Genomic DNA, 16,789 nt, shown 5'->3' with positions numbered 1-16,789 from the left:
CTGAATACCTTTTACCAGCGTGTGTTTATCAGTCGGTGAAGACCGGGCAAGGACTCTTAGCTTTGGCCAGATTTTATCCAGGCGTTCCTGTTCTATCTGAGAGAATCAAACCACGTGTAACAATAAAGCAATAGGTAGATGCAACATAATTTACATAATTACAATATTTTATTAATTAACCAACTAATGTATTTATTTATTTTACTTATTTATATAGCGCCGTTAATTCCACAGCGCTTTACAGACATTATCAGCACTGTCCCCAGTGGGGCTCACAATCTACATTCCCTATCAGTATGTCTTTGGAATGTGGCAGGAAACTGGAGTACCCGGAGGAAACCCACACAGCACGCGGAGAACATACAAACTCCTTGCAGATGTTGTCCTTGGTTGGATTTGAACACAGGTCCCCAGCGCTGCAAGACTGCAGTGCTAACCACTGAGCCACCGTGCTGCCCCAATTGAAAAATATTTGAAAGAGAACCTGTCATTTGCCATAAATTTGTCATTTTGATTACCTGCTGTAAATGCCGCTATTCTCCTGAATCCGATGTTGTTCTTCTTTACTTTCTGTGCCTTTCTGTACCCGAGATATCGCACCTTCTTCCCTGTATGTAAATCTAGTCTTATAATCAAAGTGGGCGTGGTCATGAACTGCTCTCTGTGAGTGTCTTCACAAGAACCACGCCCACTTAGCTTAAAAGACTAGCTTTAAATACATTGAAGAGGAGGCCCTATCTCAGGACTGGAGAGGCGCAGGAACAAAAGAAAAACAGCATCAGATTCAGGAGAACAGCGGCATTTACACCAGGTAGGAAAAATACATATTTGTGGCAAGAGACAGTGCCCCTTTAATCATTATTTCTATAATCTAAAACATCCATTAAACCCCCAACATCATTAGTACTAAGATTTCACATATGAATCTTAATAATCTACCCAATTAGCTACCATGGTGTTTTAGTATATAGGAAAAATGCAGAATTATCCTTGAAAGTGACGGAACACAAACCTCTCCTTTCTCATTCCTGATACGCCTGTTGAACTCCTTCCCTTCCAGGCACAGAAAGTCCTCCCCAGGTTGTATGATGCCACACTTTGCAGCAATGGCACGTGCCGTATTGATGTTATCCCCAGTGACCATACGGACTGTGATTCCGGCACGTTGACATTTACGGATTGCTTCAGGAACCTGTAGAGTTAACACCCAGGTAAGGATAATGACAGAGACCTAATTTTGGGCCATTCATGAGCACACATCCTATTGTAGTAAAATTTAACTCAAAGGCTTCACCAATTTACAATTTTATTCTTGTACCTTCCACCTTTGGTTGTCTTTATCCTGATGTTTTATGCTGTCATTTCATGCTTTCTGACACTCAACCAAAAACAAGTCTTTGTAGTATGGAGGGGCAGTGCATTGTATAGCAGGCAGAACTTTCTGTGTTCACTTCTGTGCATGCAAGATATTAGGGATGGTTAGTTGGTACCTTGTCTGCACTTCTGTCACAATCTAACACCTTTGGTCCAGTAGGTCAGGAGATCCACTACCTGGCCTATGTCTAAAGCTCACCAATACACCTATGATAGGCAAACCTAAGCTTACCAGTTTCACAGGCCAATGAGAGGTCTTCCAGAAACCCCACCACACCACCTCTCCTGCCTTAATAAAGGCCCTTGGTTGGCATCGCCTCCTGTAAACTGGCAGCCAGAAGACAACTATCATTTGTTCTGTCCAGCTATTTTAACAGGCTACCGGCGCTGGGTAGGCTACCGGCACTGTGTATTGTGAAAAACCCATCCATCAAACCTTGAATCTCAAGGAGCGCAAACAATGCAGGGTAGAAACCTTCTGGAAGAGCTGCTTTCCTGAAGAACTGATTTGCCATCTCTTCCACTAGGTTGGAAGGACCCATTTTATTTCATGGAACTTTCTGAAAAAAACCCTAATGTGCCAGCACTGAGAAATTAGTCTTTGATGCCACATGCAAATTAGCCTGGAAGTGCATTGGGGTGTAGTAATGTACTTGGAGTGCACTGACGCGCCCCCAATGCACTTCCAGGCAAATTGTAATTGGCTATTAAAGCTTGATTTCTCAGCTCTGGCTCATCGGATTACTACGAGATGGGTATTATTTTTATTGTTTGACTACGACCAAGGGCGCCGTACCACCCTACGTGCGTCCCTTTATAGTCAAGCACTCACCTCAGGCCTGACGGGATCTTCTATTCCCACCACACAGATACAAGTCAAGTCTCCAACTATCTCATTCTCATTCTCCCACTCCGGTTCCGGCACTCCTTGAAAATCCCGGTAGGCGACACATATGGTACGTAGTCCATCGCAGGCCATGGGCTCAATGACTTTTTTAACCATCTCATCCCGATCACGAGGCCGAAAACTGCGGAGGTCGCCAGCGCCATTTAGGATATTGGAACACCTAGCAATGTAGAGAGGTGGGATCATTTAGGGCCAATGTAAGCATGGTCAAGTTGAGGTTACCGCCATTACTACATTACCCTGTTGCTTTTTCCAGCAAGTAATTTTGGTTTATGTGCTTTTTAGAAGAGGGGACTCCTGGCCAGGGCAGTTAGGAACAAGGCTAATGAAGCAAAATAAATCTTTGTCCTGGTTGACGGAAAGCCTTGATATAAGTCTGATGTAAAATCAGTGGTGACTTGTGAGCGCTGACTCCCCCCGATTCCATAATTGGGGATATTACAGGTGCAAACCCCAATCATGTCTCTTGACCCAAATTGATACAGACTCGTATGTGTTTGAGGCTGTTGAGTTCGGGTCAGGAGACCTTAATCTGATCTAGAAATTGTGGTCTCTGCTAGGATCATGAGTGTTGGAACGAGAGAAATCGATCTTAAAGGGGTTTTTACAGTTTTTGGAAGACCCCTGCCTCCAGCTGCTGTTTGTATGAGTACAGCACTAAGTTTTTGCCGCTGTTCCCTGTGTGTGCTATTGTTTGCAATGCTATTGTCACGTCGACAGCGGTGCAGCCAATCAGCGAGCTCAGCAGCTCGTGCTGTCAACTCAGGCAGATCGGCTGAACTCACTAGTAGACAATGCGAGCCGCGGCAGAGATTCAGTGCTGGAGCCAGGGAGGGGGAGTAAAGAACAATAGTTATTATTTTTCCGAAACAAGGAAACCCCTTTTAAGACTTGTGAGATTATAGACGAGAACCCATGGTCAAGACCATCTGTTAGCCAAAGGAGAGAGCGGCTACGATCTGCATCTTTCATACTAGAGGACAATTTAGAAGCTGTGTAATGCCTCACCTCCCCTGAAGAGGTGCTGCAGGGGACTTGTCGCTGGGCTTACCCCACAAATTATATGTATGTATTCAGAATCAGACCCTACAGAGGATTACAGAATCTGCAGGTGGACTCAGGCTTGGATAATTACAATGTGCCCTACACAAGACCTTTTTAAGGGTTTTTAATCAAGGTTGTCAAATATTAGAAATAAAGGATTTTTTACTTGGTGTAATTGCCTCTATTCTCCTGAATACGGTGACGCTTTTATTTTATTCCTCTGCCTCTCCATTCCTGAGATATGGCCTCCTATTCCCTGTATATGAATCTAGTCTTGACAAAAAACTGACTGACACTTCCAAGCTAGTGTGAACAGGTGCATACTAGGAGCATCCATCTCCATATACAATAAACAAAGAAATTGCACTTTTTAGTGCTAAAGCACGTCAATATGAAATACAAGAAATATGAATAGCAATACTGCTTCTGGATAATAGGAAAAACTGAGATGCTTAGCTCATAATGTGGCAATTCATGCATGCCCATCAACCAACGACAAAGTGGTCTCAGATCTGCTGGGTCCTACGTGTCCAGTGTGAATACTTCTCTAAGACTGAAGACTAAATTTCTGGGTAGATGTAAAAACCTCTCTTCAAAGCCTGAATTTATGGCTAGGTAGTCTTAGAGAGGTATTCAAACTAGACATGTAGGACCCAGCAGATCTGAGACCACCTTGTCATTGATTGCTGGGCATGTATGAATTGGCCAAATTATGTGCTGGGCGTCTAATTTTTTCCTTGTATCCAGAAGCAGTATTGCTATTCATATTTAATGTATTTCATATTGGCATGCTTTACCACGACAGAGTTCAACTTTTTTGATTATTATAAATATAGTCTTGTTAGCCAAGTGGGAGTGGTCTTCAAGAAAACTCCCACATGGCAAAGTTGAGGAGCACGCCCCCTTGAAAAAAAAATATATACAAGGAAGAGAAGGCCATATCTCAGGAACGGAGAGGAGCAGGAAAAAAAGAAAAACATCCCCGGATTCAGGAAAAAAGTGACATTTACACCAGATATTCATGTTTTATAAACTGAAACAAACTTTATTGTTGATCTGTCCCTTGTGCTGTTTTAACAACATAGTCGGGACACGTAGCCAGACGGTAGGAACACAGGCCTGCCCATTACGCTATAAGCTTTGAGCACAATCATTTATTATATCAGTACCACCAGATCATGTTCATTCCTTGGCCGCTGACTGAGATCCTTATGACCGGCATCTGTTGTGTAGTATCACAAACTAATCCCGGCCATATTAATGCCTGTTATCGCCTGATCTGCCTTAGTCCGCAAAAGATTTCCCCTATTTATGCAGATCAGTGTTCACTATGGGCAGAGGCGGACATTTCTTGCTCGGCATTGTGACACATTGTACAGCTCGCGTGCCCCGCTGTCTTTAATTAAGCCTTCTCCATGGTTCCCAGAAGTAGGAACATAACTATCTGGGAGTGCCGGAGCACAGACTAAGAAATGGAACTTAGTTTACTAAGGAGCGGATGGAAGGAGCATATGGTATGTGGCTGACTACGATAATCCACTGGCACGTCCGTGATTTCCTACTGTCCGATCCTCAGAGCTGAAAAAAATATAATTGTGCCCAATGTCCTGTCATTCACTAGAGAAGACCGATGGGATGGAGAGTCGGAGACGTATGAGTGTCACTATTTCTAGGTTGTAAGCTACTGTCATGGCGCGCATCAACATAGGCATGTGACCAGTTTATCCATGCCTTTTTGGGTGACATAGACCCTCCTTTGCTTTCGACTTTTCCGCCTCGCTTTGCAAACGCTATAACCTTTTTTTTTTATTATTTATCATGGCTTGTTTTTTTTTTTTTGGTACGAGCTGAAGTTTTTATTGATACCATTTTGGGTTCCATGCGATTTTCTGATCTTTTTTAATCCATTTTTTTTGGAGGCAAAGTGACTAAAAAAACAGCAATTTTATTTTTCATATTTTTTTTTTTTTTGCTATTTGCTGTATTGTATAAATATTATAATATTTATAATATTTTATTAGTTCATTTTATGCTATTAGTTTTTATTTTAGATTATATTTATGTTTTGGGAGGGAAAAAAGGGTGATGTGAACATTTATAAGTTATTATTTATTAAAAAATATTTTTCTTTTTGTTTTCCTTTTTTTCTATTAATCCTCTCCTGGGGGACTTGAATCTGGAATAACTTGGTACTGTGATATTGTGGTATTGTAAAATTACTGATATCCTGTGAAGCCCAGCCTCAGGCTTCCTGGGTGTACAAACATGGAAGACATGGGGGTCATAGTTCGCACTCCCTGATACCATGGCGAATTGGACCAATGGCAAATTGGCATTATGTTGTGGGGGAAGCTGATGGTCATCGGAAGGGACACCTTCCCCATTATCAACCTCTTAAGTGCCACTGGTACTACTGACATTGGCATCTAAGAGGTTGGAATTGCTGCTATGTGAGACATCTCCAATCACAGCAGCTAGACTCAGGGGGCACTCGTGTTATATGACAATGGCTCAGCACATGACTGGCGGATGTTGCAGTTTGTAGCGGGGTCACCCAAGATGCCTGGGTCTTTGCACTTCCTTGCAGGCACAAGGTGCTGGCGCTAGGCCTGTATATGGCAGCATATAGAAAACCTACAGTTCCAAAATAAGATGTAAGCATTCTGTATGCTGCCATGTGTTGCCCCACAGAAGGGTGCTGCTAGACTAGAATGCGCCCCTTAATATTGCATCCGCTGAAAGTTGCCATTATTTGTTTTTCTTAGAAATTTCATCTCAATCCGTGTGAAGAAATGTTGTCCCTGTAGAAATTAGAAAGCACATAGAGGTCCTACTGTATAGGCAAGAGATTACTACACATCCCTACATAGACCAACACCATACCAATATTCAGAAGCCCTAAATCTGTGACATTCATTGCATTACAAATGTACCAACAATAATAAATGATATGTAAAGAAAAGCATGCCGAGAAGTTAGCTACTTCCTCCTGTACCGATAGTACAATTGACAATTGGACTGCTCTTCTGTTTTCCAAATATTCACCTTGAATCAGACTATTCATTAAATCAGGTTTTTGTGTTGTGTATTTTTTTAGAATGTTTTTTTTCTTTCAAATGTTATCAAAATAACAAAATGGTAATCTTGCAATTTTTACACTGGTCTTTCATCTGTTTAAGACTTATGCTTCCTGCTCTTTCAGGAAGAGTTTACAGCAGTCTCCTAATCAGCAGAGGCAGGATTACAATGACAGGTAACACCTCTATACACAGCTGATAACACAGGATCCACCAATCACTTAACAATATGTCACTGCTGACCTTGTTCCCCCTTCTTTTTCTATGACCTTTGCACACGCTCATTAGATGGTTCACTGCAAAGCAGAGGGTAAGGCTCTGATCGTCAGATAACGTGCATGTGCATTTCCTGAAACAACAGGAAGTTAGAGTCTAAAAAAAGCCCCATTGGTTGGTGTGAGAATTGCAAGATTTTCATTTTTTACTTTTAATACAAATTGGGATATGGAAAAAAAAAAATAAAAAGAATAAAAAATATATATATATTTAATTCTCATAAAACCTGATTTAAATATTAGTTCATTTCTGATCCTTTAAGCAGGGAATAAGGCTCCAGAATGAGGAGCTCAACAGGTTTGTAGGCTTTACAGATATATACCATGTGGAGTCACATTTTTAAGTTTCATTTGAAAGATCGGTTTAAAGGATCGTCCATTTTGGATGATCCCTACCAACATGAAAGGTCCACAAAGATGGATCTGACAATGGAACCTTCCATGATAACATTCTGGCTAATCTTGAGATGAATGAAGATAAAGAGCCCTAACCCAGAGTCTGATTATGGCCACCTATGTGGGTGAGCACTCACTTCTTCAGGATGATCTCCGAGGCTCCCTTGCTGTACAGTCTGAATCCTCCATTAGGCAGGCACACGACGGTGCTCATAGACTTACGAACAGAGTTGAAGGTGTACACTTTATAGAGCGTCTCCTCAGGAATCTGGTCTCGCACCAGCTGGTAGTCCCGTTGCATATCCAGAACAAACCCAAGCAGGGCGCACTCAGTTTTATTGCCTACTTGCTGGGGAAGCGCTCCATCTTTTTCTGGAGGCTTGAAAAAGAAAAAGAGACATGAGGATGAAAATCTATTGCCACCAATTGGTAATCCTGGAATTTAGAGACGAAACATATAAATTAGAAATACATTCTTCTGGAAACTGTGCAACACCCTACCACTGATGATGTTGGCAGTTTTGAGCCCCACTGAAGTAAATCGGCTGGAGCTGCAATACCAAACACATCCTGTGGACAGGTACGGCGCTGTTTAGGAGAAAAAACAGCCACTTTTTTCATTGCTGGGGAAATATCAACAAGTCCCGTACTAATATGGATTGACGTACTGTTAAGACTGACGTTGGCAGTAAGTCTACTATTTCACATACATAGACCATTTTCCATAGTCCTGCTTCCTTTTAAGCCCCCCATACACTTTAGATGGCTGATAATGATGGGATGGGAACAGCAGTAACATTCCTGATAATCTACGGGAGTGATGAATAATAATAATTATTAATATTAATACATTTTATTCACATAGCGCCAACAAATAATAATATCCCTGGGGGTATAGGGGAGTAATAGGATTGACAATAACATCCCTGGTGGTCTAGGGAAGTGATGGGATTGAAAATATCTTCCATGGTGGTCTAGGGCAGTGATGGGATTTAAGGGGGTTTTACACTAAGCGATATCGCTAGCAATATCGCTAAAACGTCACCGGTTTTGTGACGTTATAGCGATATTGCTAGCGATATCGCTATGTGTGATACTTACCAACGACCGGCTCCCCCGCTGTCCATCGCTGATCGCGCGAGAACGTCCGGCTCCATTTCTCGTCGTCTGCTTCCTGCTGGGCTTCCTGCTGTGTGACAACGAGCGACGCGTGGAGGCGGGCGGGAGGACGTCTTCATCGCTGTGTGTGAAAGGTGAGTATCGTGCGCTGCGTCGCTGCTGCATCGCTGTGAGATCTTTCTGTGTGAAAGCTTACTAGCGATCATTTAGCGATGCACCAGCGATCCTGACCGGGTCGGATCGCTCGTCGGATCGCTGGTGCATCGCTAAATGTAAAAGGGCCTTTACTCTAACATCCCTGGTGTTCTAGAGCAGTGATAAGATTCTTGATAATATCCCTGGTGGTCCAGGGTAGTGATAGGATTAACAATAACATCCCTGGTGGTTTAGGGTGTTAGGGATGGCGGAACGCACCAAATTATAAATAATAGTAGGTGCGTTCGCAGCCCGGGGTCCACCGTGCAGACGTGGTACACTGCTGCTAGGTAATGGCGGAAGAATAGAGCGGCGTGAAAACAGTCACACGTGGGTTACATCACCCAGTGTGAACATGGGCGAACTCTGTTGACTCACAGAGCCGCACAACCGCTGAACGGAAATACCGGAGCCTGTTTAGCTCACAGAGCCCGGCCAAAAAGCGCACAGAAAGCGGCCACAGAACTCTACCCCAAGGACACGCGATTAGAGTTCCTCTAGGCCCTCTGAGCGCACGGCGTTGCTGCCGCGAACGCCGCTATAGACGCTGGCTACGGAGTGTGGAGCACGTGCACTGTGGCGTGCCGAGTCACTGATGGGAACTAATGCCTGACTCCGACTCTGCCCTACCTACACCTAAGCCTGGGCGCTAGCAGGCTAGGCTGCAAACACATGCGTACCAAGGGTAGGGGTTTCATAATGAGTCATTCACCAGAGACATTCATACGTGCATACATTACTCACTCCTCATGGTCTGAAAATACAGAGTATCCTAGCACATGGCCGAGCGGCCATGCGGACCTTTTATAGCCGCGAGCGTCCGGGACCTTCCTGGCTTCTCGGATGGGCCAATCCGAACAGGAGCAGGACCTGAGCACGTGACCTTCGATCTCCAATGGGAGATCACTCCACGGGCATGCTCAGTGGCCCGACATGAGGACTTAGTCCCTGGAGAATCTCGCTGCTGAGCAGTCTGCATTGCCATAGATGTACCAGAGGTGGCAGCAGCAAGCAAACCCACGGAGTTGGCCTGGACAGAGCGCCGGGACTGACGAATCTGCTGATCAGGCTCCACTGCGGCTGAAGAAGAATCGGAGACCGCTGGGTGCTAGGCTCTGGATTCCTGCTGTACAGTGGCAGGAACCCGACGCCTAACATTGGGCAGTGATGAGATTACACTAACATCCAAGTGGTGGTCTAGGGTAGTGACGAGATTCTTGATAATATCCCTAGTTTTCAATGGTAGTGATAGGATTAACATCCCTGGTGGTTTAGGGCAATGAAGGTATTAACATTAACATCCCTGGTGGTCTATGGGCAGAGATGGGATTCTTCATAATATCCCTGGTGGTCCAGGGTAGTGATAGGATTGACAATAACATCCTTGATGGTCTAGGGTAATGTAGTCAAGGACTTAACTAGCAATAATGATGGGTTTTCATCACGCTGTGACTGCACACTGCTTAAACACACCGATACTACATCATCAGCTATCAGTCAATCACAGAGCATTTAGATAGTCAGAGGTTCTGTGATTCGCTGACTGCGATTATGTAGATGATGGAAAGTGTGCTAGGTGGGAGGGGACAAGAGAAGCAGAATTTTAGGGTCTCCTTTACCCTTTGGGCCACAGTGCTGTTTATTATATTTATTTTTATATTTATTTGACATTTGTTATATATTTTTTGTTAATAATTGTCATTGTTATATTTGATAGTTATGTGAAACCAAGTAGAAGGTGAAGGACTTACTAGTATCTTGGTGGTGTAGGCACAATTAATGGCAATGGCATTGACGAGCAGGTCTAAGGTTTTGGAATTGAGGCTGCTGGGATCCGGCTTCTCTTTATGATGGACATCTCCAATGTAAGACTGCACAACTGTCATCCGGTTGGTTGTCAGAGTTCCGGTTTTGTCAGAGCAGATGGCAGTGGCATTGCCCATTGTCTCACAAGCATCCAAGTGTCGCACAAGGTTGTTGTCCTTCATCATTTTCTGCAATGCAGCAACAAAATATCAGACTGAGACCGCCTTGACGATGGATGATGGGCAGATAATATTTGGACAAATTTTATGCTAAGCTGTGATTTTAATTACAGCAGGTGCCTACTTACCCATAAATGCAGGCATTGCTGACAGAGGTGTCCACATTCACCAAGGAATTCAGACATCAGCCTTAGAGAGGTATTCACACAGGTCATGGACACATCAGACTGAGACCACCTTGACGATGGTTGATGGGCAGATAATAGTTGGCCAAATTTTATGCTAAGCGTCTCATATTTTTTCCTAATACTCCAAAGCCGTGTTGCTATTCAAATTTCACATATTCCACATTGACATGCTTTAGCATGATAGAGTGCAACCTTTTTTTTTTGTGTATTATATACTTTCCTAGGACAGATAAATAATACCTATGTCCTGGGAAACCCCTAAAAACAACTTTGCATAAAATCTTGATTAATAATCTCCTACAGGACCTCCTAGCTGCTAGGCAGAACTCGCATCTGTCCTTTACTCCCTGCCAACATAGTGTGGGTAGATTAGCAAACTGTAGAGGACAATTGGAAAGGAAGTGTGACTTCAGAATCAGACTACACGGCGTTTTTGTAGTCCTTTTCTATGGAGACGCATAGGAACTGTATACACAAAACATTTGAAGACTAAACTATTTGCAAAGATCTTCTATGCATTGGAACATTAAAAAAATACTATAAGGGTAGACTTAGCATTGATTGCATATCACTATATGTATGACACAATCAACGCTAAGTCTACCCTTATAGTAATTTTTTAATGTTTCAATGCATAGAAGATAAAAAGACAAATATACATACATGCTACAGTACATGTTCCTTTCTTGCAACATTAACATCTCTTTGGGGAGATGTGTAAAGTTTCCAAAGCCGCCACTGCTTACCTTGACGGAATAGGCTAGAGAGATGGTAACGGCTAGGGGCAGGCCTTCTGGCACAGCCACCACTAAGACAGTAACTCCAATGATGAAGAATTTGACAAAGTATTGCACGTAGACAGGGGTACACTCCGCTAGCCACACTTTGCCCTCCACCACAAAGGTTTCAATCACAAAGTAGAGCACCAAGATGATAACTGTAATTGCCGACATCACCAGACCTGGTGGAGGAGGTAGGGGGTGTTAAGGGGATGGGAGAAAGGAAAGGAGCATAAGGAAAAGAGGGGTGGAAGGTAAGTCAGAGAGGACAACAAACTAGGTTAATAAGGGGCAGAGAGACAGAATATGGCAGCACTCTCAGTTCTGTTGCAAAGTTTACCCTATCACATGTATTTTCACGCGATGGCTCTTCTGATTCTGCTGGACTACATTTCTCCGCCACAGGCTGATCATATTGAAAGTTGTAGTTCAACAAAAACCATAGACCCAGTGCTGACATGTCTTGTTAGGTATATGGGACCATAGTATTGCAATCAAAGGGGTGAAAATAATAGGAAATCACTAATAGGCACTGGGCTGTTATTGAAATAGTACCGCCATGTCATACCCGTGCTCTGTGCTAAAAGGATCTCTTTCTATAAGGCAGTGGTCGCCAACCTGTGACTCCAGCAATTGCAAAAATACAAGTCCCAGCATGCTACAGAAGCTGTAGTTTTGCAAATGTTGGAGATCCACGCAATTCTTGAGAACCACTCAATGGAGACCACTTATATATGGTCCCTGTTGTAGCTACGGAAGGGGTCCCCATGATGCGCTTTCATTGGATAGAGATCCTGATCGGTGGGGAAAGGACGACCAGCAGCATTAGATGGGGTAGGTGAAGCCCTTTAACACAAAGCACCAAGTCTGACACCATTTTTTAAATAAAATTGTCAACTTTGAATGCCATTTTTGAAAAATTTGCAATTAAATTATTTCTCTTTAGGGCGCTCCCTTTTTTTCCTATGCATGGCTCCAAATGCCCTGCATAACCACATACCTACAGTATATCCAAAGAGGCAAACAGCCATAGAGGTAACTATTAAATTTCTGTCTGTCTCTAGCCTCCACTAGAGGGAGGTGAAGAGCTTCCTGCATAAATTAAAGTGGTTGTCCACTTTTTTTTCACTTAAATGCATGTATTCGGGGTTCAAAATATTTTTTACAATAGGGTTTCATTAAAAATGTTGCACTTTTATGTTTTTAAAGAGACTTTGTTTCCATGCACATTGAACTTTGATGCAGTCTGTGGTCAGAAATCAGCAGAGAAGGGCTCAGAAAAAGACAGATAAGTGTTGGAAATTCTCCCACTGGACTATAGGAATGAGCTAACTGACAGATTCTCATTTAGCCCTTTCTGCAACAAGCAATAGTCAGTGTAAAACTGATTAAAACTGGCTATAGAAGGCAAATGGTGCAAAATATGGAGTGAAACCTAATTACAAAAATGATTTTTAGCCAAAAATACATGCATTCAAGGAAAAAAAATAATTTGTCCCCAACCCCTTTAAGTACGCTCTTAAGCTCCATCTAGTGGTGATGTCGGACATGAAGCATTTGCCCAGCACATTGTGCATTATTAATAGTGGTTGCCCATGTACCCAGCTAGATGGAAATCAGTGTGGGACCCCGGTATGGTTATCATATAAAAATTGCAACAGTGAAATCTACAATATGTTAGTTCAAGAATGAAAAAGCAAATTCTGTGTTAGGTCTATACAGGGAGAAGAAAAAACATGTCAAACTTCACAGAAGAATGCAATAAAACGTCTACTCTCATTTCCCCATGTCTCTGTTCTTTCTCCCGATTCTAGTATATCAAACCCAATAGCGAGGACGACGTTTTATTTTAGGAACAATATAGCAATAGATTACAGACAATTAAAGGGTCAGTTCAAAGATCTGGCAGTACTGGCAGCGAGCTTCTATGGAAGACACAAGGTACCAATGTGAACTGTCTGTGGACTTCACTTATTCATCAAAGCAGTTCTTCAAATGTATGAAATCCATTCAGGTCACCTACATACAGCTGAAGGCACCATTCATGGACTGACACTGTATTCCTCTTCTGTGCCCGCATGTGTTGCATGCTCGGGCTTTTTCGGGGGAACAGAATTTTTTTAATACACTAACAATGTTTGCATTTACTTTGAGCTAATGATTGGAAAATATCAGGAAACCCATCCTATCACTATGTGGAAATTTACTTAGCAGCTTGTCACTATTTCCTACTTATTAGATAAGCCTACGAGAGAGTGAGGGTCCTCTCTAGGGGGGCTTAGATTGCATAAGGTCCATTTCTAATTAAGAGCACTCATTACAGATTAGTGGAGCATACCCAACGCTACCATATGCCTGACCAATCAATACAGCTCTGCTATGGGGCCAACAACTCCTCCCTTACTCAACACTTCCATGTGCCAAATCAGCTATTACCTTGATCTTCCATGTGCTAGACTACTCTTCTAGGGCTCCTTCCCCTGCACTTTAATATGCTGACCACTTCTTCCCCAGTTCTATTGTGTGCCAGACCACTCCTCCTTTAATCCCTCCAAGTTCCTGATCACTCTTTCCCCAGCTACACCATGTGCTGGACCATCATGTACCAGAAAACTTTTTCCCCAAGTCTTCCATGTACCAGTTCACTCATTCTGCAGCTTTACCATGTGCTAGATCAGTCTTTCCCTTGCTCTTCATGGTTCCAGACTAATCCTCTTGGGTCATTTTCCCAAAATCTACTGTATAACAGGCAATTCATTTAGTTGTGTTTCCACGTGCAGTACCATTCATTCCCTAACTCAACCATGTGGCAGACGACTCCTTGCTCTACTCTACTATAAGCCAAATCATTACCTCCTCAAGTCTACAACGTGCCAGACCAATTCTTCTTGAGCTCTCCTTCTTAAGCTCTACCATGTGCCAGACCACTCCTTCCTCAGTTCTACCGTGTGCCAAACCCTTATTTTTCCATTTGTGCTAGACCACTATTCTTCCACTCTCTTTCCCCAGTGCCTCCATATGCCAAACCATTCCTTCTTTAGGACTACCAATTGTCAAACCATTGCTTGTCCAGCTCTACAATGTGCCAGACAACCTCCTACCTAACTTTTTAATGTGCAAGTCCATTACTTTCCTTAGCTTCTACATACTGTATTCCCAACCACTTCTTGAGCTCTCCTTCCCAATCTCCTCCATGTGCCATACCGCTCCTTTTAAATGTCAACAATGTGCCACACCACTCCTTCCCCTCTTCTACCATGTACCAGTCCACTCCTTTCCTAACTCTACTATTTGCCAGACCGCTACTTACCCAGCTCTGTCATGTGCCAGTCCACTCCTTTCCTAACTCTACTATGTGCCATAGCACTACTAACCCATCTCTGCCATGTACCAGGCCACTTCTTTCCTAACTCATCGTTTTGCCAGACTTCTACCTACATTGCTCTACAATGTGACAGACTACTCCTTCCCTAACTCTACCATGTGCCAGACCAGTCCTTCCCCCACCTCTACTATGTGGCAAACCACTCCTTCCCCACCTCTACCATGTGCCAGGCCAGTCCTTCCCCACCTCTACCTTGTGCCAGGCCAGTCCTTCCCCACCTCTACCATGTGCCAGGCAACTCCTTCCCTAGCTCTACCATGTACCAGGTCACTACATTCCACCTCTAACATGTGCCAGGCCACTCCTTCTCTAGCTCTACCATGTGGCAAACCACTCCTTCCCCACCTCTACCATGTGCCAGGCCAGTCCTTCTTCACCTCTATCATGTGCCAGGCCAGTCCTTTCCCACCTATACCATGTACCAGGCCACTCCTTCCCCACCTCTACCATGTACCAAGCCACTCCTTCCCCAACTCTACCATGTGCCAGGCCACTCCTTCCCTAGCTCTACCATGTACCAGGCCACTCCTTACCCACCTCTGCCATGTTCAAGGCCACTCATTCCCTATCTCTACCATGTGCCAGGCCACTCCTTCCCTATCTCTACCATGTGTCAGGCCACTGCTTCCCCACCTCTACCATTTGCCAGGCCAGTCATTCCCCACCTCTAGCCTTTTGCGGCAAACCACTCTTTCCCCACCTCTACAATATGCCAGGACACTCCTTCCTCACATCTACCCTGTGGCAAACCACTCCTTCCCCACCTCTACCATGTGCCAGACCAGTCCTTCCCCCACCTCTACCATGTGGCAAACCACTCCTTCCCCACCTCTACCATATGCCAGGTCGGTCCTTCACTACCTCTACCATGTGCCAGGCCAGTCCTTCCCCACCTCTACCATGTGCCAGGCCACTCCTTCCCTAGCTCTAGCATGCACCAGGTCACTCCATTCCACCTCTGCCATGTGCCACGCCACTCCTTCTCTAGCTCTACCATGTGGCAAACCACTCCTTACCCACCTCTACCATGTGCCAAGCCAGTCCTTCTTCACCTCTATCATGTGCCAGACCAGTCCTTTCCCACCTATACCATGTACCAGGCCACTCCTTCCCCACCTCTACCATGTGCCAGGCCACTCCTACCCTAGCTCTACCATGTAACAGGCCACTCCTTACCCACCTCTGCTATGTTCCAGGCCACTCGTTCCCTATGTCTACCATGTGCCAGGCCACTCCTTCCCTATCTCTACCATGTGCCAGGCAACTCCTTCCCTATCTCTACCATGTGTCAGGCCAGTCTTTCCCCACCTCTACCATGTGACAAACCACTCCTTCCCAACCTCTGCCATGTGGCAAACCACTCCTTCCCCACCTCTACCATGTGCCAGGCCAGTCCTTCCCCACCTCCACCATATGCCAGGCCACTGCTTCCCCACCTCTATCATGTGCCAGGCCAGTCCTTCCCCATCTCTACCATGTGACAAACCACTCCTTCCCACCTCTACCATATGGCAAACCACTCCTTCCCCACCTCGACCATATACCAGGACACTCCTTCCCCACCTCTACCATGTGGCAAACCACTCCTTCCCCACCTCTATCATGTGCCAAGCCAGTCCTTCCCCACTTCTACCATGTGGCAAACCACTCTCTCCCCACCTCTACCATATGCCAGGACACTCATTCCCCACCTCTACCATGTGCCAGATCAGCCTCTCCCCACTTCTACCATGTGGCAAACCACTCCTTCCCCACCTCTACCATATGCCAGGTCAGTCCTTCCCCACCTCTACCATGTGCCAGACAAGTCCTTCCCCACCTCATGTGCCAGGCCACTCCTTCCCTACCTCTACCATGTACTAGGCCACTCCTTTCCACCTCTACCACCTCTACCATGTGCCAGGTCACTCCTCTAACTTTACCATGTACCAGGCCACTCCTTCCCCACCTCTACCATGTGCCCGGCCAGTCCTTCCACACCTCTACCATATGCCAGGCCACTCCTTCCCCACCTCTACCATGTGGCAAGTCACTCCTTCCCCACGTCTACCATGTGCCAGGCCAC

At 44.6% G+C, this 16,789-nt stretch overlaps 1 protein-coding gene across 6 annotated transcripts in view; it reads right to left on the bottom strand.

The window, feature by feature from the left end:
* The window catches only part of ATP2B3 (ATPase plasma membrane Ca2+ transporting 3), a 443,364-nt gene that overhangs the window by 48,139 nt on the left and 378,436 nt on the right, over positions 1 to 16,789 (bottom strand). For all 6 annotated transcript variants that reach the window (XM_073590908.1, XM_073590910.1, XM_073590911.1 and 3 more), the window contains 6 exons: positions 11,307 to 11,521; positions 10,139 to 10,381; positions 7,211 to 7,452; positions 2,207 to 2,441; positions 1,013 to 1,192; positions 9 to 96 (listed from right to left, as the gene is read on the bottom strand). In XM_073590908.1, coding sequence (XP_073447009.1) covers positions 9 to 96; positions 1,013 to 1,192; positions 2,207 to 2,441; positions 7,211 to 7,452; positions 10,139 to 10,381; positions 11,307 to 11,521 — 1,203 coding nt within the window. The remainder of the gene's footprint in view (positions 1 to 8; positions 97 to 1,012; positions 1,193 to 2,206; positions 2,442 to 7,210; positions 7,453 to 10,138; positions 10,382 to 11,306; positions 11,522 to 16,789) is intronic.

This window comes from Dendrobates tinctorius, unplaced genomic scaffold (assembly GCF_039654945.1).
Source record: "Dendrobates tinctorius isolate UK_male_01 unplaced genomic scaffold, ASM3965494v1 ptg000120l, whole genome shotgun sequence".
Lineage (NCBI taxonomy): Eukaryota > Metazoa > Chordata > Amphibia > Anura > Dendrobatidae > Dendrobates > Dendrobates tinctorius.
The sequence above is the reverse complement of the archived record's forward strand: the minus strand, read 5'-3'. Positions and strand labels throughout refer to the sequence as shown.